At 36.3% G+C, this 22,574-nt stretch overlaps 1 protein-coding gene across 2 annotated transcripts in view; it reads left to right on the forward strand.

Moving 5' to 3' along the window:
• The window catches only part of TMEFF1 (transmembrane protein with EGF like and two follistatin like domains 1), a 99,331-nt gene that overhangs the window by 21,756 nt on the left and 55,001 nt on the right, over nucleotides 1-22,574 (forward strand). Inside the window, exons 2-6 of one of the 2 annotated variants that reach the window (XM_054258361.2) lie at nucleotides 4,756-4,865; nucleotides 5,210-5,289; nucleotides 14,427-14,556; nucleotides 18,734-18,760; nucleotides 21,355-21,451. In XM_054258361.2, coding sequence (XP_054114336.1) covers nucleotides 4,847-4,865; nucleotides 5,210-5,289; nucleotides 14,427-14,556; nucleotides 18,734-18,760; nucleotides 21,355-21,451 — 353 coding nt within the window. In that variant the 5' untranslated portion in view covers nucleotides 4,756-4,846. The remainder of the gene's footprint in view (nucleotides 1-4,755; nucleotides 4,866-5,209; nucleotides 5,290-14,426; nucleotides 14,557-18,733; nucleotides 18,761-21,354; nucleotides 21,452-22,574) is intronic. The other variant, XM_035253076.3, reaches the window with a different exon arrangement.

Raw genomic sequence — 22,574 nt, forward strand, 5'->3', positions numbered from 1 at the left:
GAGACAGAGTCTTGCTCTGTCATCTAGACTGGAGTGCAGTGGCCCGATCTTGGCTCAGTGCAACCTCTGCTTCCCAGGTTCAAGTGATTCTCTTGCCTCAGCCAGAGATTACAGGGTAGCTGAGATTACAGGCGCACATGCTTTTTGTATTTTTAGTAGAGACGGGGTTTCACCATGTTGGTCAGGCTGGTCTCGAACTCCTGATCTCATGATCTGCCCACCTCTGCCTCCCAAAGTGCTGGGATTATAGGCGTGAGCCACTGTGCCTGGTCAACACGAAAATTTTTTAAGACCATTGCTTAGAAATAGTTATCTTAATTACATTTACACACAATCATTCTACTGGAATTATGTTTAACTGCCTGTATCAGTGGTGTGACCAGTGGTGGCTTATATGATAAGGGCTTTAAAAAAATGTATTCATTTATATATATTATTTCTGTAATGGAAAGTCTAGAAGGAGGAAATCCACAGGAGGTATGGTGATTTTATGATTCTTCCATCTTACTCTCTTGCTTCTGGTCTTTTTGCTCTGTCATCTTTAGGCCACTGCAACTTTAGGCAATAGGTTTGCTCTCCAGTTAAGAAAAAAAAAAGGAAGAATGAAGGAGGAAGGGACATTGTCTACATATGAACACAGAACAAGGAAGGCTGAGAAATACAGTTTATTTAGTTGGGTACCTTGTTTCCCTGAACAAAATTGGAGTTCTTTTACTAAGTAAAAAGGGGAGAATTGATGCAAGGTAGGCATTCAGTAGTGACCGCCATAACTACAAAACAATTTAAAATGTCCATTCATGAGCTGTGACATTCATGACCTGTGTTCTCATGAAACATTGTTGGAATATTTGTATTAATATTCCTTAACTATTTGTTGAACATACTTTTGCTGCTAGCTAGCAAAATATCTGAAATCATCTGATGTTAGTTGATAGCCAGCAACAAACCTGAAATAATCTCAGATATTAAAGGTTTAAGAAACAAAGGAAAAAAATAACCTTAAAAATGAGAACAGTTTTTTTGTTGTTGATTTTTTTCCTTTGCAAATGAGAAGATTTCATATTTGATTTTAATGAAGGTCGACCCTACTCCAGGACACCAGTGTTCCTGAGGAACATAGTTTTGGAACCATTGATATTTATATTGTTTGTATGTAGTATGATATTTATATTGTTTGTGTGTACTATGAAATGACTTTCTCTCTACTTTCACTTAGTTATTTTCCTAAATGAAAACATTCTCTTTTCTTTTTTGTCTAATATTACTTGTATGTTGTGGGCAATTAGAACATTGTTTGTTTAAAATACCTTTTTTAAATTCTCTATAATGATCTTATATTAGTTTTATTATAATAAAAAAGGCTTACTAATTTTTCAAGGTCAATACAAGTCTTGCTTTTTCTGACACTGCACCCAGTGCTTCAAATCCAGTTTTGTTCCCTACCTCTTGAACTCCTACAGCAGTCATAGACTGTATGACACGTTTATCCCCTTAATTATAGACTGTATTGAATTCATCACTAATTGTCGCATTTATTAGTGAGATCATATGCTCCCTGTTACATTATTTTTCTGTGTGTCCAAAATTCTTAGCATAGTATTAGGTACCTAATAGATGCTTAGAATTTGCTTTCTGATGATAAACTAATTACATTTACACTAGCATGCATTTGATAGCAAGATAGACATAAAATAAAATATGACTAACCAGAGTAATCAGAATTTCATGACTTTTACCCTTACCTATTAATATAGGGCATCTAGCTCCCTCATAAATGCTTCCCTCCAGATTTATTCCGGAAGTCACCAAATTGTGTTTGATGTGGGCTCACTAATGCATGCTGGCCACTGCTACATGACACCTGTCTTTTTCTTCCTGTGGTGTTTGCTGCCTCTGTAGTTGCACATTGGTACCTCCTGTCAGATAGCTGAGGTCTACCTCTTTGCCTGACAGTACCATCTCCTTGGTCTTGTGCATCTGCTAGATGCATTGTGGATTTTCAGGGGCCGTTGATGTGTCCCAGCTCCTTTCTCTCCACATATTATGTCTTATGAGCATCAAAGCAGAACTTGTCACTTCAGTTTTTAGTGAAAACCATTCCTTAGTTTCTTTGTTGTAGCTCCTCTGTCTCTGTTTTGAGTTCTTGGGGCTGGGCTGAAGGAGCAGACCAAGTCTTGGGAAGGGGCTATCCTTGGGATTGCTTCTCAAGCTTTTTTTGCCTTTTTTTTTTTTGAGACAGAGTCTCTTTCTTTCACTCACGCTGGAGTGCAGTGACACAATCTCTGCTCACTACAGTCTTCACCTCCCGGGTTCAAGCGATCGTCCTACCTCAGCCTCCCAAGTAGCTGGGACTACAGGTGTGCGCCATCATGCCCAGCTAATTTTTGTATATTTAGTAGAGGCGGGGTTTCACCATGTTGGCCAAGCTGGTCTCAAATTCCTGATCTCAGGTGATCTGCCTGTCTTGGCCTCCCAAAGTACTGGGATTACAGGTGTGAGCCACCGTGCCTGACCAATGGGACCAAGTTTTGTGCCTCACTTTAGCAGGGATGATTATTCCCCTAAAGTATTCTGTAGTCCCTCATAAAAACATTCATCAGGATTACCAAACATGAATCTTCGTGGCAGGGATGGTTTAGTTTCTAGCTTGCAATCCTCTGTACCTGTCAAGTACAACAGGTAAAACATTACAATTAAGAGTCTTAAGGTAGCAAGTCATAACTCAGACCATCATCTTGTCTCATAGACAAAATAAAAACTTTACTTATTGTTGTTTTTATGTCTTATTGTAATAGAAACTGGTGTGAACTTGAAGCCTACAAAGAAAGGAGAAAAGACAAATGCACTGCATTTTATTAGTCAAATTGTGCAGTTCTTATTTCTCTGGCCCCTAAACTTGGTTAAGCTCTTAGTTGAGCAGATATTGTATGTTCTTACCCTCTTTTCCAGGACAGCTCTTTATTAATATTTTGTAATCTTCCTTTGGTCTAAAGATATGTATTTTACAGTAATTGGAACCAGACCTTGTCCAAGTTCCTAGCAGAAGTGTGGGTCACTGGGGGAAAACCGTATACCTAGGATTGAGCCTCAAGAGCTAAAGCAAATGATCAAGGGGAAAGGGGAGAGACAGCAAAGATGAGGAGAACCAAGGACATAAAACTTCCACATGCAGGATGAGGAGGAATGAAAAGATGGCCTTCTCTACCTGGAGTAGTTTGTGAAACAGTAAGAATAACGAAATGCTTCTGTTAGCTTTCTCTTGCTTTAAGTTTCCCCTCATGTCCCCCCCCTTTTTTTTTTGGTGAATGTTTGAACTTTAATCCAATTCTGTGCACCTGAGATCATTTAAGGAAAGTAATTTTTGTAACCCACCTGAGATTATTTAAGGGAGACATTATTTTTGTAACCCATCTAGATGTGATCTTGCCCTCATGCAGTACTTAGTTGATGGTGACTTCTCAAGTCAGTACTGTTGATTATCAACTCCTTAGGGATTCAGGTACTCAAGTACTGCCAGCTCCTCAGAGGGTCAGTTGGGAGTAGGATACCCAAGATACCACTGCACAGCAGTGAGAACAAATGGGGTAGAGAGAGGTAATGAAATGTCACTAGGACAGTTGTCACTGGACATAGAATTCCCTTGATTTAGTTTACTGAGTCCTGCTTTGAAATCTAAATAGAAAACCACCAGGAATGGGGTAACTGGAGAAGTGCTCCCTTAGATCTCTTTGCCAAGATCTCATCGTGATCTGGAGTTACAGGAATCCTTGCTGTTCTCCCAGAGTCTCAGCTTTCGAGCAGCAGAATCAGGAGTTAATCCAGGACTCTCTGTGCTCCCAGACTTATGTGTTCAATCGATACACTGGGATGGGTTTTTTTTTTTTAATAGACAGTCATTTGTTTCTTTATTATTTGCCTAAGTGCATTTGTTTTTGTAAGTTCTCATTCCCCATACAAAGGACATGAAAATTGCAGTGTAGCAATTTTCACCCAGTTTCACATGATTGGTGGCTTTACTTCAAGCGTTAACTTTGAAGCTTAATTTGATGCTTAGTGTCAGAGCAGGAGCAAAATGATTACAAAATTCTGGTATTGTTGATTGGCTCTGCTTGCTTTGGTAGAGTCAACTTAAATCAATCCATTAAAAGTTTTAAGTCCATTAAGATTTTGAATCTCTTTAATTCTGTGTACATAAATACTCCATATATACTTATTGTATGAAATTCAAATTCATTGTTCTTTTTTAGTTAAAATAGTTTGTCTAGAATGAATAATGATCACCCAGAATTTATTCTGCAAACAAAAGAATTAAGATAACTTTTTATCTCGTTTAATTAATAATACTCTTAATTCTCATTAGCCTTAAAAGTAACTTACTAGAAAAATAATTGAAAATCTTAAATAAGAAATAGTAAGATTGTTATCTTAAGGTCTTAGAAGGCAAAATAGAAAAATTCTACAGATTTACCATTGGAAATTATGTTAAGTCCTGAAATTTTGAATTTTATTTTGAGTTACTTTTAGGCTCATTATTATGCAGGATTTTGTTTGGGGAATACTGAGCATTTTGTGTCTTATGGAATTTCTTTTTGTATATTTATATCTTATTACACTTCTGAATGGGGGGACTCAATACATTTTAAGGACTTTTTCACATATATGTATATATATACACACACATATATATATGTATAAACACACATTTGTATATAGAAAGCCAAATATATATGTCAAACAATTTTTTTTCTTTTGCAGAATTAAATGTGAGGGAGTCTGATGTAAGAGTTTGTGATGAGTCATCATGTAAATATGGAGGAATCTGTAAAGAAGATGGAGATGGTTTGAAATGTGCATGCCAATTTCAGGTGAGGAAACCCAACCTCTTTTGAAAAGTTTTATATTCATATTTTGTAATTCTAAATTCTTCAAATTAAAAACCCTAAAACACCTTGAACCCCATAAAGAAATTGGGTTCACAGCCCCTCAGTTCTTTTTTGTCAGATGATGCCCTGCTAGTTGTATCTTCCATGCTCTTGCATGGAATTGAGAGGACAAATTGACGATAGTAGATATGAAAATTCTTTGAAAAAATATCAAATTTCTATTTAAATGTAAGGCATAATTGTCACTGAAAGGAAAGAAGGTACAGGTTGAACTAGAGTCTCTTATTTTAAATGTTGGCATCTTTTTCCTTTTCTTCTCCTTCTAGTCTGTCTCTTTCCCTTCCATTCTTATTTGTTGCTGTCTCATCTCTTCTGGCCTCAGAACTTGACTGACTTGGAGACTCGGGTAAGTCAAGGTTAGAGCTGGAATAGCAAGTGGAACCTCAAACTAAGAGTGTAAATATTTTTGCTTTTCAGATGCTCTTTTAGTTGTGATTCTGTTGTCTAAAAAAGTAAAACAAGGGAAATATGTTATATTTAATTCTTTCCTTTTATTTTCTGCGATTAAATTTTAATCAGACTTCAGAATGTTTCTTACAAGATAGTCTCTGATGGCAGATTTAATATGAGACAAACAAGGAACGAGAATTTTTTTTCCACTTACAATTTTATTCTAAAGTTACCCACCATTTGGATTTTGAGGGTAAGAAAGGGTACAGAAATCAGGAATGACAGCATGGGAGAGTTAGTGTTTCTAGTACCCTGTGACCTCAGGCAAATTTCTGTATGAGCTCACGTAATTTTCTTTGCGTCAGTATTCTGTCAGAAAAGAGAAGGCATGTTTCCTACCCTTACTTAGGATACTGTAATGAGAATCAAAATTGGAAAGAGAGCTTGCATATGAAAAGTCTTTGAAAACTGTAATTTAAAAAAGTGTACAGTTTAGGTAAAGAAGGAAGGGTAGGTAGGTATACTGTTGTCCAGCCAGTTTCTTCATGGTCAAAAGGGACTTTACATTCAATTACACAGAATCAGAGGAGGGTTTCTCTTGGGCGTTTTCACATCAGCCACCTTCTGCCAAGCTTTCTTAGGTGCTTTTGGCTGGCTTCCGATTCCTGCTGCCTGTTGGCTGGAAACATCATTTCTTTGCCAGGAGTGCCTTTCCATAGAGTTCTGCATAACATGGAAGGTGACTTTAGCCAGAATGAAATGAGAAGTTGGTGATAATTCAAACTGTTTTCCCCCTGAACCTAATGTGTCACTTTTCTCTGGCTACTTTCAAAATTTTCTCTTTACTGTGTTTGACTATTAAGTACTATGGTATGGTATTCCTTGAATTTATCATGCTTGGGGTCGGCAGATATTCTGAAATCTATAAATTTGTTAGTCATTCAGTTTGAGAAATATTTTGTCATTATTTCTTAAAATATTTTTTTCTGCCCATTATTTCTTGTAATCTTCCATGACGTGTGTTAGACCTTTTGATACTGTCTCAAGGTCTCTGATGCTCTGTTCATTTTTTCCTGAATGTTTTCTTTCTGTTCTTTACATTAGATAATTTTTATTGATCTGTTTTCAGGTTCACTAAACCTTTCTTCTGTCGTCTCCATTCTTCCCATCTAGTGAATTTTTAATTGCAGATTTTTAATGTTTTGAATCTGCAGTTTCTATTTACCTGCTGGGCTTTCCTCTTTTCAATGACTATAAGCATATTTTCCTTGAGTGTAGGTGTTATTGTTGCTCTAAAATATGTCTGCTCAGGTCCATTTCTAGGACATCTCGGGTATTGCCTTTGTTGATTGTTTTCTCATGTGAGAATGGATCATATTTTCCTGTTTCTTCATATTAGAGTAGCTTTGGATTTACCCTATACATTGTGAATCATATGGTTTAGAGTGTGTGAGTTCTGTTATGTTCCTTTGAAGATTATTATTATTTTTGGCTGAACTTAAACTGCAGATTCTGTTTTACTTGTGTTGGGCAGCAACACGAATATCAATTCATTTCTTTTAGCTTCAGTGGGGCTACTTGGAGTCCGCCTCATGTGTGGTTCAGGGGTCAGCCAGAGATGTGCTCTGTGTTTATATGCGGAACCTGGGACTCCCCTTGAGATTTCCCTCTCACTTTTTAGTGGCTGTGGTTGTCCTCAACTCTGTTCTCTGATTCATTAAAAGAAAGATGGTGGGATTTATTGATGGACATTTAGCTACCCTGTGTGGGGAAGACCTGGGCTGTTCCCCTCTTCAGCTGCTGTATTTCCTTAGATTAAATTCTTTGAGGTGGAATTGTTGGGCCAATGGATGCTCGTGTGCAGATTAACATTCTCACCAGTAGCCTCATATCAGATGGCCGATTTCCCCTCAACCTTTTGGTAGTGTCCTTTCAAATTTTATAAATCTGAAAGGCAAAAACAATTTTTATTTGCATTTGATTACTAGAGAAAATGAAAATGTTTCGTGTATTTGTTGACCATTTTTTTGTGAATTAATATTTCATATTCTTTGTCTAGTTTTTGAAGTATTTTCTTCTTCCCTCATGTTGATTTGTAAAGACATATATGTGTATGCATATGTATATACTCTGTATAATACAATATTGGAATATATGTATATATATATATTGCTTACTGTGCTGAGCATTTGATATTCATTAATTCATAAACTCAAGAGAAGCTGCTGCTTTGATTGATTGATTGATTGATTGAGACAGAATCTCTATCTGTTATCAGGCTGGAGTGCAGTGGTGTGATCTTAGCTCACTGCAATCTCTGCCTCCCAGGTTCAAGTGATTCTCCTGCCTCAGCCTCCCAAGTACCTGGGACTACAGGTGCGCACCACCATACGCAGCTAATTTTTGTATTTTTAGTAGAGATGGAGTTTCACCATGTTGGCCAGGATCATCCCAATTTCTTGACCTTGTGATCTGCCCGCCTTGGCCTCCCTAAGTGCTGGGATTACAGGCATGAGCCACTGTGCTTGTCCACTTTAATTTTTTTTTAGAAAGAGTAATGTATGACCATATTAAACAACTTGAACAATATAAGAAGGTATATAACAAAAAAGCCTTCCCCTCCAGACTATCAGTTGCTTTTCTCAGCGGCAGCATCAATTACTTCTTGCATTCCTTCTAGAAATATTTTGTGTGTATATAAACGTGTGTTTTAATTCCCCTTTTAAGTATTAAATCATTTAATAGTATTTATCTCAGAGATTGTTTTTTCTCAGGAAGAATAGATTCCAAAAAACTATATTTTAAACTCTGTATTTTGTATTTTAAACAAGTTATTCTAATTTCATTTTTTGTTTTTCTTTTTAACACTATATATTCTTAATTGACAAAAATAATTGTACATCTTAGTTTCATTTTTATTTTGTTTATGTTTTAGACACAAAGACATTTTAGATTTTCACATCATATTCATCTGTCTTTTTGTTTGGGATGGAGTCTCACTCTGTCGCCTAGGCTGGAGTGCAGGGGCACAATCATAGCTCACTGTAGCCTTGACCTCCTGGGCTCAAATGATATTCCCACCTCAGCCTCCTGAGTAGCTGAGACTACAGGTATGCATCACTACGCCTGGCTAATTAAAAAAATTTTTTTTGTAGAGCTGAGACCTCGCTAGGATGCTCACACTGGTCTTGAACTCCTGGGCTCATGCAATCTTCTGACCTTGGTTTCCCAAAGTGCTGGGATTACGGGTGTGAGCTACTGCCTCCAGCCCTGCTTTTCTTCATTTTTTGAGAAAAGTATTTCCCTGACACTCTAAGATTATAAAAAATAGCCTTTTTGACCTTTTAGGAAATATACTTGAACAACTAGAAAATCCTTCCATGATCTGTCTGAAACCTTTCATTTTTACCTTGTGGCAAAGCAGGGAAGGAAAATATGTTAGGAGTTGAAATAATTAGACATTTATCTAGTGCTTACTTTGTGCTAGGTATGAGACTAGATGCTGAGGATGTAAAGATGTTTAAAGTCTGGTTCCTTGACTTGTAGGAGCAAACTGCCTCAGGGTTTACAGTATAGTTTGATCTTGCTACTGAGTGAACCTTCCTTTGACCATTCTCCTTCTTTATAAGATTATAAATCTGTTCAAGGTAGACTTAGGTTATTGCCAGCTTAAAAACAATGACCTTACATGCCCATTAAACCCTTCTCTGCTGGATGCTTCAGCAATATCTTTCAATTCATTTTAAAAACTTGCTTGTGATTCAGCATGCTTTTAGTACTAAATATAAGCTTTCTGGGACATTGTTTAAATACATTTTAACAGATAACAGGATTTTAAATAAAAATTAAGATTGTTGTTTTTCAGTCTGCTAAATAAGAGCTATTATCTTGTCACATATATAAACAAAGCCACTTTTGTTAACTTGGTATACAGAAAAATGATTAATACTGCATCTTTCCCTGAAAACTCTGTATGGAGTAGAGTCTATGACTTTTTTTCCTGTTTTCTTTCTTTGTCTTTGTTCTGGAGTTCTCTAACTATGTGACTTTCTTCCTGTATTTATCAATGTCTGCTCTTGCTAGGTGCCATGCCTGAGTCTTGTTAGCCTTTTATATTAGTCACAGTTCTCCAGAGAAACAGAAACACACACACACACACACACACACACACACACACGAATGTGAGAGTGAGCGAGCAATAAGGAATTGGCTCATTTGATTATGGAGACTGAGAAGTCCGGCAGTCTGTGATTTGTTACTAGCCCAGGAAAGCCAGTGGTATAAGTTCCTATCTGAGACTGAAGGCCTGGGTACCAGGAGAAGATCAGTGTCTCAGCTCAAGCGGTCAAGCAGAAGGGGAGAAGAATTCTATTTAGTTTCTCAGTGGATTGAATAATGCCCATTCACACTGGAGAGGACACACTGCTTTGATACACTTGATCCACTGATGCAAATATTAATCTTGTCTAGAAATACCTTCACAGATACACCCAGAAATGATGTTTAATCTGCACACCATGGGGGCCAGTTAAGTTTACACATAAAATTAACCATCACAACCTTGTTATTATTTTCTACTTGCTGTATTCAGCAAAGTTCCTGATACCCAGTGGGTACACAACAAATGCTTGAATGGATGCAGTTCCGGAATTGTACACTGCTCCATCTTTCTAAACTACTTAAAATAGCTGGCAACATCATCACATTCTTCTGGCTTAAGAAAAGGTATAGGGGAGAGTTCTTCCTCCCAGCAAGGTGGCAATATAGAGGAAGCAGACTGTAGGTTAGAGTTAGAATCCAGCATCAGTGCATAAGTCAGAAATTGCAAATTGTTAAAATTGTCCAAATCCCATAATTTGTCCATTAGCATAATTAGAGGCTTCCGGGAGAGACCCATGGAAACTGAGAATGACCAACAGCAGGTCTACTTCTCCCATCTCACACTCACTCCTAGGTATGTGCCTGTGAGGGTAAATTTCAGAGATATTAAGTCCTCTGCTCAGTATCGCCATGTTAGAGATGACAGTACCATCTCTAACTAACTTGAGTGTGTGGTGGTTAAAATACATCATTTGTGAGGAATTGTGGCTTTTCCACTTATTAGTGACTGAGAAATGATAATAGCAATAGCAAAAATAGCTAATGGTTATTGAGAATGTACTATGGTCAGATGGAAATGCTGATGGTAGATTCTCTTATTTAATCCTCCTAACAGCTTTGTTAGGTAGGTACTATTGTAATTACCATTGTACACCATTGAACACGGTGATGGTGCTAGCCTATTGTCACACGGTTGGTGGGCCCAGGATTTGAATTCAAACATTTTTGACTTCATAACCTTAGCTCTAAGCATTAAGCTATGTGCTTTACATGGTTATGATATTTAAGTTAGGACATTTAAAATTTTAGACTAATGCTTACTAGATAAAAACTGTTTAATAAATGTTAAGATTCTCAGCCCTATCAGAATTAATGCTTCATTTTAATATTCAATTTCTTTACTGTCCTTAAAAAATTTATAGATAAACGAACCTATATAAACACATGATTAAAGAAACAGATATAATGCATGATTGCAATATAAAGGAGAAATAAAAGTAATTTATAATAAAATAAATATTTCAGAATGTAAATGCTTGAGTATGATTACCCTAGAAGAAAACACAGTCATCAGATGTTTATGTCTGCTTATGATGAATGTTTGCATTTAAAAAATTAAAAGCAATTTCATACCAGGAGTACATAAAAACAAAAATGTAAGTGTACATTAGATGCTAGAATAAAAACCAACATTAGAATAAGGTATAACAGATCAGAGTTATTTGTAGTATTATGAAAAGTCTTGTCAAAATTCCTACGTGAATAGCCAGAGAGACATTCAAAAGTTGTATGGAACTGTCCTTTCCTTTGCAGTACTTCAGGCATCCTTGGAATCTTTGCTAAATGACAGTAATGTCCCTCTGTCAGTGCAACAACCAAAAATGCCTCTACAGTGACAGGCACCGCTAGGGGGCGATATTGACACCTTTGTGAGCATGACATTAGAAAGTCAGTAAGCATTTGTTGGCAAATGAAAGTGGGATATTGGAAAGTTCATAGATTTAGCACTTGATATTCTTGGAGCTCACAGTAGTTTTCTTGGCTAATTATCTATTGTATAATTACAGAGTAACATATTTACTAATGCAGACATCATGTTAGTTATTGTGCAAATTTTAGGAAAAGAGAAGAAAGGAAGATGATCCATGAAAAATTGGAGAAATATGTATATAACTGGAAGCCTTCCTAAAATAAAAATATAATTTTAATAAAAGTTGTTGTAAGATTCTGCTGATACTGAATGTATAGCAAAGTCGACTAGGTTATAAAATATTTTATTAGAAGTTTTTTTTTTAACCAGTGCTTGACCTGTGATAGCATGCCATAAGTACACTTCATAAAGTAAATCTGATCACTTTTTAAAAGTAAACAAATGATAGAGGTAAGTTTTGCTCATTGAAAAAAAATAGGGAAATACGGAAAATCTTAAATAGGGAACTAGGAAACCATGAAGACAGGTAATGTGAAAAATTTATTGACATTTTATTCCAGGATTTATTTTATGCATATCCATTTTTTTCTAAATGGGCTATAACTATACTTTATTTTCTTGCTATATTTTATTTTATATTATCATATTATTTTAAAAATTCACAGTTAGCTCTTTGGAATATGTAATACATTTAAAAATAGCACAGAATTCCCAGAAATTATATATGTGCTTTTTGCCTAACTTTGTTAGCTTTTCTTGTCATACAATTTTTTTTAAAGGTAATTCTTTTTTACAATTATTATTTTTAAACCCCAACTTTTATTTTAGTTTCAGTGGGTAGATGTGTAGGTTTGTTACATGGGTTTATTGCATGATCCTGTCACCCAGGTAGTAAGCATAGTACCCAATAGGTAGTTTTTCAGCACTTGTCCTTTTCCCTCTTTCCCCACTCGATTAGTGCCCAGTGTCTGTTGTTCCCATCTTTATGTCCATGTGTATCCAATATTTACTAACATTAATGAGAACATGAGGTATTTGGTTTTCTGTTCCTCAGTTAGGATAGTGGCCTCCAGCTGCATCCATGTTGCTGCAAAGGACATGATTTCATTCTTTTTTTTTTTGAGACGGAGTCAAGTTCAGGCTGGTCTCAAACTCCTAACCTCATGATCTGCCCTCCATGGCCTCCCAAAGTGCTGGGATTACAGGCGTGAGCCACTGCGCCCAGCCGATTTCCTTCTTTGTTATGGTTGTGTAGTATTCCTTGGTGTATGTATACCACATGCTCTTTATCTAATTCACCATTGATGGGCACCTAGATTGATTCCATGTCTTTGCTATTGTGAATAGTGCTGTGAAGAACATATGGGTGCATTTGTCTTTTTGGTAGAATGATTGATTTTCCTTTGGGTATATATCCAGTAATGAGATTGCTGGTTTCAATGGTAGTTCTGTTTTAAGTTCTTTTGAAAAATCTCCAAACTGCTTTCCACAGTGGTTGAGCTAATTTACATTACCACCTGTGTAGCATTCCCCAGCATCTGGGGAATTATTATTATTGTTTTTGACTCTTTAATAATAGCCATTTTGACTCTTGTGGGATGGTATTTCTTTGCGGTTTTGATTTGCATTTTTCTGGTGATTAGTGATGTTGAGCATTTTTTCATGTTTATATTGAGCATTTTTTTATGTTTATATGTCTTCTTTTGAGAAGTGTCTGTTCATGTCCTTTGCTGTCTTTTTAATGGAATTATTTGCTTTTTGCTTGTTGGATTGTTCAAGTTCAAAAGGTAATTCTAAATGACCGTAATATTAATGTCTTGAACAGATACAGCATACCTCAATTAAACATTGTCTTGTTAGATATTACGATTTTTATATTATTGATGTTATAAATTTCTGTTGGAAATGGCTGTAATAAATGTTTGTCTACATAGATTTCTAACTGTGTAATTCTGGGTCAAAAACCACATTTCTTTTTTAAGTACTCTTGAAAGATATTCTTAAATTATGTTCCCCCAAAGTTGAAATTTAGTTGACCAAAACTGATGTAGTGGGATGCCCACCTAATTGAATTTTTTAATAGCCAATTTTGTAAGTTAGAAATAGCATCTTAGTGGACAACTCTGATTGCTGGTGAAGATCAGTAATTTTTTATACATTAACTGGCCATTTGTAATTTTTCTGTAAACATTTCATGTCTGTCTTTGGTCCCATTTTTATTAATTTGTATGATCTATTTTTTAACTAATAATAATAACTTGTATTATGTTGTTGTAGTATTTTCCCCAGAATTGAAAACTTTAGTCACTTATGATACTTTTAACATGTAGATGTTTTAACGTTTTTTAAACATGCAGGTACAGTGTCATTTCTCAAACCTGTATCACCTTTTTTCTTCTTTATCTGTCTTATTTCTACTCATCCTTCAAGGCTCAGTTTACATTCCACTTTCTCTGAGGATGCTTTTCTTGAATACTGAAGCCTGCAATAATAGGTATTAGGCATTACATGCTTACTGATTTGGTACATGATTTAGCTTTGCACAATTGGCTTTTTACCTACTTGTATGTCTCTCTTACAAGATTGTAAGGTTTCTGAGAGCAGAGATCATCTTTTATTTTTTTGTGTCTTCTATACTATTTACCTTGGGACTTTGCCTACTAGATGTTTTGAATAAATGAATTTTTTCTATTTTTATGATTAGGTTTGAATGAATAAATGAATTTTGATAATAATAAAATGCTATTACATATGTAGCACACTTTACATTTTCAAGAATTTCCTCTTATTATCTTAGTGGTTTTTCATAGCAAGCAAATGAAATAGGTAAAGATTTTCATTCTCATTTTTATGGACAGGCGGTAGTTATTTTCCTGATAAATGTGAAAAAATGTATGAAGAAGTAGCATAATTCTTTTTTAAACCAAAAAAAAAAAAAAAAAACAGCCAGACTATTCAGTAGTGAAGTTTGTTATAATGCTATGGTATTGCATTCATGAATGTGAAATAAACTATTAATATTCATGCCTAGTTTTGAGAATTTATTTTTGTTTCTTTTGCAGTGCCATACAAATTACATTCCTGTCTGTGGATCAAATGGGGACACTTATCAAAATGAATGCTTTCTCAGAAGGGCTGCTTGTAAGCACCAGAAAGAGATAACGGTAGTAGCAAGAGGACCATGCTACTCTGGTATGTATGATATTCTTCTGAATACATTTTGGAAAATATGGTGGAGCCATTTTAAAAGGGAGTTTTGAGTCAGAGGTATATTTCTATGACTGCTGCATGGATTGGTGGTGGTTGTGGAGAGGAGTGGGGGAAATCTTTTTTGCCTTCATTTCACATTGTTGCTTTTTAACCCCAGGTGGTCTTATATGGACTTAGGTTACTCCTTACTACATTGTTAAGGCTTAACACCCTTTTTGTAGGGACTTACTTTTTTTGTATGTCCTTTGTTCTATGATTTAAACATTAGAAGAATGAGTTTTGAGGTGGGGAATGATAGGGGATCTGTCTTGATGATTTTTTAAAAAGAGGTGAGCAATTTCTGTGGAAAGTCATTTGCAGTATCACAGATTGTTGCTTTCCAAGTTTATTTTCTCTGCCACCGCTTCATCCCACGTAGTTTGTATTTACTTCATTTTTTCTCCTTGCAGAATTGGTTGTGGTCGATTTTGGGAGCTAGTAATGTTATTTTCTGACTTGTGTTTGTATTAATGTTCGGGGATAGAGATGCAGGTGAGGTAACTTGAATTATTGTAGTGAGGTTAGTAGGTAAAGGTAAAGGTGATTCTTATGGGATTTCCATTTCCTTTCTTTCCCTATATGTTACAGTGCTCAGAAATTTTCCCTTTTACTAAATGCGACCATTTTAGGGTCAACTGCAAAGTCAAAGGGACAGTCCCCAAGGCTGTTCTCACTTCTGACACCAGCTGAGATCAAGAGGTTCCCCAGCTAACCCTAAGCTCAATAATTTGCTAGAAGTGATCACAGCCTCACTGACAGCTTTTATATGCGTGGTTATGAAGGGAGAGAATACATGTTAAAGTCAACCAAAGAAAGAGATTCCTAGGACAGATTCTGGGAAGGTTCCAAACATAGAGTTGCTGGTTTTCTCTCCCTGTGGTCATGGATGGTGTTAACTCCTCCCAGTTACAGTGTGTGGCAGTGCTCATGGAATATTGACAGCCAGGAAAGCTTGCCTGAGCCTCAGTGTTCATAGTTTTATCTTTTTTTTTTTTTTTTTTTGAGATGGGCGTCCCATTCTGTCCCTCAAGCTGGAGTGCAGTGGCACGATCATGGCTCACTGCAGCCTTGACCTCCCAGCCTCAAGGGATCCTCTCACCTCAGTCTCCCGAGTAGCTGGGACTACAGATACATGCCAACACACCAGGATCATTTTTTTTTTTTTTGTATTTTTTGTAGGGACAGGGTTTTGCCATTTGCTCAGGCTGGTCTTGAACTTGTGAGCTCAAGCAGTCTGCCTGCCTTGGCTTCCCAAAGTGCTGGGATTACAGGTGTGAGCCATCGTACCCTGCTATTCATTGTTTTTATTGGGGCTCATTAACATAAGTATGATTGATTAGTTGGATGTGTGGTTAATTGAAGACTCTGGGTCCCCTAATACTGTGTGACCCATAGCCCCCACTCTGCTCTACATGATTGGTCTTTCTAGTGTAACCACCCGCATTCCAAGACTTAGATGTGGCCCAACCTCCAACACTAAGTTCCACTGTGGTCAGTACCCTCCCTTAACAACTATGCTCTGATCAGGTATGACATAGGTTAGCTTTGGGAAGCAGAGGGCAAAGCCCAGACCTCTCTTGGAGTAAGGCCAAATTCTTTCTATACACACTAAAATAGTCATGTGCTTGGAGAAATTATTATGTTTTTAGGTTAGTAGACTATGATTTGGTGTGGTTCTCATATGCTTTTTTAAGTACATTGTTTCACAGAATCATCTAGAAATTAAAGAGGAATATGGAGGTTCTTTCTTTTTTTTTTTTTGAAATGGAGTTTTTCTCTTGTTACCCAGGCTGGAGTGCAATGGCGCGATCTTGGCTCACCGCAACCTCCGCCTCCTGGGTCCAGGCAATTCTGCCTCAGCCTCCTGAGTAGCTGGGATTACAGGCACGTGCCACCATGCCCAGATAATTTTTTGTTTTTTTAGTAGACATGGTTTCACCATGTTGACCAAGATGGTCTCAATCTCCTGACCTTGTGATCCACCCGCGTTGGCCTCCCAAAGTGCTGGGATTACAGGCTTGAGCCACCGTGCCTGGCCAGAGGTTCTTTCTAATCTCAAATTAACTATCCTTCACTTATGAGGAGCATATGCTTAAGACACTAAGTGCTTTGATAAGCAGTCAATGTTAAACATTAGGTGGCAGAGTGGTAGATTGGAAAGAGCACTACACTGGGGTTACAAGACCTCGCCTTATTTACTGTATCACCTTGGACAAATCACTTAGCCTCTCTGAGCCCCAATTCCTTAACTTGTTAAGTGGGTATCATCTCCTGGGGTTGTTAAATAAGGATTGAATGAACTAAATAATAAGACGCTATGTTGATTTTATTTTCTAAGTGGGCAGTGTTTTATGTTATTTGGTCTTTTGTGGATACTATTCCTTGAACTAGAAATACCATTCTCCTTTCCTTTCTTGAAAACTTTTTTCTTATGCTTAATGTTGGTCTTAAGCCTCTTCTCAGACTCTGTGAAATCTTTCTTCTGTGACATCTCCTGGCAGAGTTTGTTTACACCTTGGATGTATCGCTATATATATACCATATTGTATTTCATTCATCTGACATAAGTGCCTCCAGCCAGATCAGTGCTTTCTCAGTGGGAAGGTACTGTCTTGCCTAGGGATGTGTTTCACAATCTCCGGGTGGGATGGAATCGTGTGGGTTGGGGAAGGTGTGCGTACCATTTACAAAATATAACCTACAGGGAGAACTCTATGTTGTTATCAGAGTAGCCACAGTATTTAATTTATTTAAGAATTCTAAATGACAAAGGAAGGTATGAGATTTTTATATTTATTAAAATTAGACATGGTTTGAAAAAAAGATTGGGAGTATCCCATGCACTGAGAATATGTCTTATTTATAATTTTATTTCTCTCATTTACCGTGGTGCCTGGTACAAAATATGTGCCCAATCATTGTATGTGGAATAGAAAGAAGAAAGGGGTGTTTTCCTAAGAAGAATTTGGCCATAAAAACAATTTTAAGTTGAGTTTCCTTCCTCCTCCTTTTTTTTCTGCTCCATTACTCTTTCATTTCCTTCTTATTTACTCAGAGAAAATGTCATTTTATGGTTGATTCATCAAAATAGAACATAGTTTAAGGTTTTCCATAAAATCCCATGAAGATTTTACAATTGGTACTGCATACAATATATATTTTCTGAACTTCTCCTGTTTCTGCAGTATCTGGGAATTTGATTATTGTCTGAAGGAGCTTGAAGGGAAGGGAACAATATTGTTCTGAGTGTTGTCTTCTGCTCTAGAGGACAATTTGGAGGGCTGGCATGGGTTCTTTAGGATCCAGGGTATCCTCTCCCCTGGAAAGTGCTGAAGTGTCAAATATCTCACTTGCTCTCTCTGTTTTTTTAAATGGCTTCATGCTGATGATTTTACATCATTACCCTGTTTTCAACATATTCTGTACTAATATGTTGGTTCGTCTAGGATTATAGAATACTTTTTTTACACTAATTATACTTGAGACTGGCTTCTTTCTGGTAATCTTGAGGAAGGCATTTTAAAATTTCACTAGAAACAAGTTAGTTGAGATTCCATTTGATTAGATTTTCTAGAGGAAGTTAATTTCATTGGTAACATGAAAACCTCAAGCCTTTGCTTCTTTGCTTCTTAAACCTTTGGACTTTTCCTATCTTTTGGCTTTTAGTCTTTATCCACAGATTTCATTAAGAAGATTTTTTTAGAGCAAGACTCAAAGCTCTTTTCCTGCCTTTCTAATAAAAGCAGCCTATTCATTATTTCTTTCAAGCTTTAACAAAACTAAAATTTTTCTCCTACCTTTTAAATGAGTCGATTAAAGTTATTTATATTTAGCCATTTGCTTTACAGTATTTATTGTCTTTACTCTGCAAAGCATCTGGGTATGTCCTTAATTGGATGGAAAGATGTATGAAATATAGATGATTATATATCTAAGCAATTTATATTTTGAGAGCAGCATAAAATAGGTATGTAAGAATAAGTTATAAGATATCAAAAATATGAGAAAAGGACTATCTGAGAATGGATATCACAGTTTTATTTTTAGGAAATTTTATTATTTGATAAGATGAAATTTCCAGGAAAAAATGTTCATATTCATTCTTTGTTTTCCTTCTCAGATAATGGATCCGGATCTGGAGAAGGAGGTAAGTTACAAGTACCTCTTAGAGGGTATTTGCTTTTTTTTTTTTCTTTCTTCTTTTTTTTTTTAAAAGCAGCTTTGAGTTATAATTCACATACCATACAATTCGTCACTTGAAGTGTACAATTCAGTGACTTTTAGTATATTTACAGAGTTATATATTTATCACCACAGTCACTCTTAGAACATTTTAATTACCTCAAAAAGAAACCATGTACTCCTTAGCCATCACTCCTAACCCAACTCTTCCTCTCAGCTCTAGGCATTCTTATTTCTTGCATTTTTCTCTGGAAGTTTGTTGTCAGACAAAGGGAAAGATGTTGTAGTTTCTGTTAAATTGAGGTTGCATCAATTTAACTTCTTCTTGGGATCATCCCCCCAATGATTTTAGCTTGGACCAGAGTATTTGTAACTCTTTCCCGCCCCTTGCTTTCAAGGTTTTGCTCTTAAGGAATTTTCAATGTGCAGGGTTAAAAACTCCAGAAAGAGTTGTACATAGAAAAAGGAAGACTTGGAGAAAAACTTGTGGAGTTTAGAGCTTAATTTAAACCTTTAACAATTTCCTGTCTATGTTTTTGATTTTATTTTACAAATATATGAATTAATTATTTCTGTTGTTTAAAAGATTAACATTTGGTAAAGCATATAATGGAATTTAAATGATCAGAATTGAGATTGACTAATCTATGTCATTGACTAATGAGACTATAATTCTTAGTGAGTATGTACTGTATACCAAATAATGTTTGAGGTATTATGGGGATACACCAAAGAACACCCACTTTGGTACAACTCACACTTAAGCAAATGGAAACTCAGTTCTGATCCTTTCAAAACTGCCTGAAACCTCACTTCAGACTTCTGCATTTTATAGAATCTTAAAGTTTCAGAGTTAGAAGGGACTTTGAAGATCTAGAGAATAGGAGAACTGTCATAAGGAGAAGTTCAAGGATGACAGTTTCAGCTAAAACAAAAAATGATTATAGCTGTCAAACAGAATTTGATTTAGATGGACATATTCAAGCAGAAGCTTTATAATCATATCTGAAGAGTCTGATAATAAATTCTGGATCTTAGAGCTAGAACAGATTTTAGGCGATCATGTAGTCTAGCCCCTGTGGTTAGGTATTCAGTTAAGAAACTGTCATTCCTATATTATATATTGCTTATATAATACAATGTTGGGCTGGGTGCAGTGGCTCATGCCTAAAATCCCAGCACTTTGGGAAGCTGAGGTGGGAGGATTACTTGAGTCCAGGAGTTTAAGACCAGACTGGACAACCTAGTGAGACCCTGTCTCTACCAAAAGAAGAAAAGAAAAAAAAAATAGGTGTGGTGGCATGTAATCTTAGCTACTTGGGAGACTAATGAGGGAGGGTTGCTTGAGCCCAGGAAGTTGAGGCTGCAGGGAACTGTCATCACACCACTGCACTACAGCCTGGATGACAGAGTAAGACCCTGTCTTAAACAAAATAAGATGAAACAATACTGGATATCTTGTCCTGAGGATGTAGGTTGACAGTTTTTTTTAGGGAGTATAAGTTAGAAGGGATAAGCAGTTTGCTCCAGTTAATATACGGACCTTAGTAAGCTCATGGTAACTGTAGTATTTCTGAATATTATGTTTGGGGGCCTCAGAATTATTTAGGGTGATAATCCCTGGAATCTGTTTGGGAGTATTAATGAGAGTTTAGGGGAATACTTGTACTTAAGGTACAGGCAGACACCAAACAGGCATGGCAGATCTGTGTACCTTTTTAACACCTTCTTTGTTACAGGACACCTCCTGAATAGTATTCTTTTTCAACCCCAATTCAAGGGAAATCCCTTGAATGAACTGAAATCCTTAGGTTGATCTCAGACTTGATCTCCCTGCCCAGTTTGTGATTATCAGGATATAATTCACTCTAGTTAAGACGCACAAAATGTAAGGCCCTTTTATTGTGAGATGTGATGAGTTTGGGGCTGAAAGTATTAGGTCCTAGGAGACCTGCATACTTTCGTATCTAGGTATTTTTGGCTGTGCTAAGTTGCCAAGTAGAAAAATAGGAAAAGTCCTTTTTAAAGAGACCCTTTTGCATTTTAAAATTTGGAGATAAGTATTTCTTTTAACTCTAAAATTAGTTTTTATGTAGTTAGAAAGACAGGTATGAAACTGATGTGAGGGAAAGGTGAGAGTTACGTTCTACTGTGGTTAGGCGCTTATCTGCTGACCAGTATTGCACAGGCTGATCGAAACGGGTGGGTAATCACAGGAGTAAAATGTATTGCTCATGTCTCTTTTCTTTCTCTCTTATTCAGAATTATATGGCAATTTTTTAAAAAAGCAATTCGTTGTCAAACCTACTGTGTTGTTCCTGCCTACAGAGTTTAAGGGATTATTTTGCCAGCACCAATACTTGCTTTTCCTCACAAAATATGCTGTACTCAGTACTGGCAACATTTTTGAACTTAAAGCATTGGTAGATTTTAGAAGTGACTGTCTTCAAGAGCTGAGGTACATTTTCCCCAGAAACAGGATAATGACTACTGAGAACATGAAACATCTGGAAAGAATCCCAACTTTTGGTTGAACATTTGATTTTTCTTTTTAAACAGAAGAAGAAGGGTCAGGGGCAGAAGTTCATAGAAAACACTCCAAGTGCGGACCCTGCAAATACAAAGCTGAATGTGATGAAGATGCAGAAAATGTTGGGTGAGTTGGTTGAGGGGAGGGGACATAGTTATTTAGAGCTTAATCACCACTGTGATTATATTGTGAAAAGGTATCATTTACCTGGTTCTGCATCTTTTGTGTGTTTTCAGAATTTTCTTTTTGTTTAATGCTAGTCTATTGACTTTTCTCTTTAAGTTGGTATAATACTATGGCTATTTAGATCAGTGTGCTATATTTTAGAATGATAATCCATTTATACTTTTCCTGATTTTATCTATGCCTTTTTTTCCCCCAATAGTTTTATGTATTTTATACCAAATGCTTTTCTCACTCATTTTTGGCCTTCATTAAGGTGGGTTTTGTAGCTGACAACATTGTCTGTCCAATTTCCCATTCACTCTGTGTAGGAAATGGTGTTCTTTTGTAGAACAGTTAAGGCTGCAGACATTTATCAACAGTCATGTTTGATGTTTCCTTTCATCAGTATTCTGTTCATTTCCAATCTCATCCTTCTTTGATTTTCCTGTGGTGCTTGCTTTTTGCATATTTGATTCTAAAAGCTTTAATGTTGACTTTAGGACTTGGGAGCATAAATGGATCTTTACTTCCTCAGTTTCCACTTAGTGTCTATTTTAGAAGACTTATTTATCTCTATAAGATATTTGTGCTTTCTTCCTTACTTGTACGTATTTTTGGTGTGTATTTTCCAGTTCCATATTTATTCAGCCCTTAACTGCATATTTTAACCTTTCACTGAACAGTAGTAATATGATCTAATTAGCATTAATGCCCAAAGTGAGTTTTACAAATTAAGCACACTCAATTTTCAGTAATATGTACAAAATCAGGTATTTGGGTGGCACTTGATAAAACTGTGTTAATTTACTTGGTCTATATTTCACAGTGGGTGAGAATTGGCAAAAGACAAGTAAGTTCAGTAAAAAGTGAACTAAACAAAACCTGAACTTAATGTTTCTGCACAGTGGTCACATAGATCTGCCTATGCTCATTAATTTCATTCAGAGTGGTTTGATTTGGAAGAACATGTTTTCCAAAGCAGAAACTGGCCTAAAACAAGAGAGAAATGACGAGCAGTATGTACACAGAACAGACGATAGATATTATGCTGTTTCTTCCTTTATTTTGTATTAATGATATGGCA

This window comes from Callithrix jacchus, chromosome 1 (genome assembly GCF_049354715.1).
Source record: "Callithrix jacchus isolate 240 chromosome 1, calJac240_pri, whole genome shotgun sequence".
In the NCBI taxonomy this organism is placed as follows: domain Eukaryota; kingdom Metazoa; phylum Chordata; class Mammalia; order Primates; family Cebidae; genus Callithrix; species Callithrix jacchus.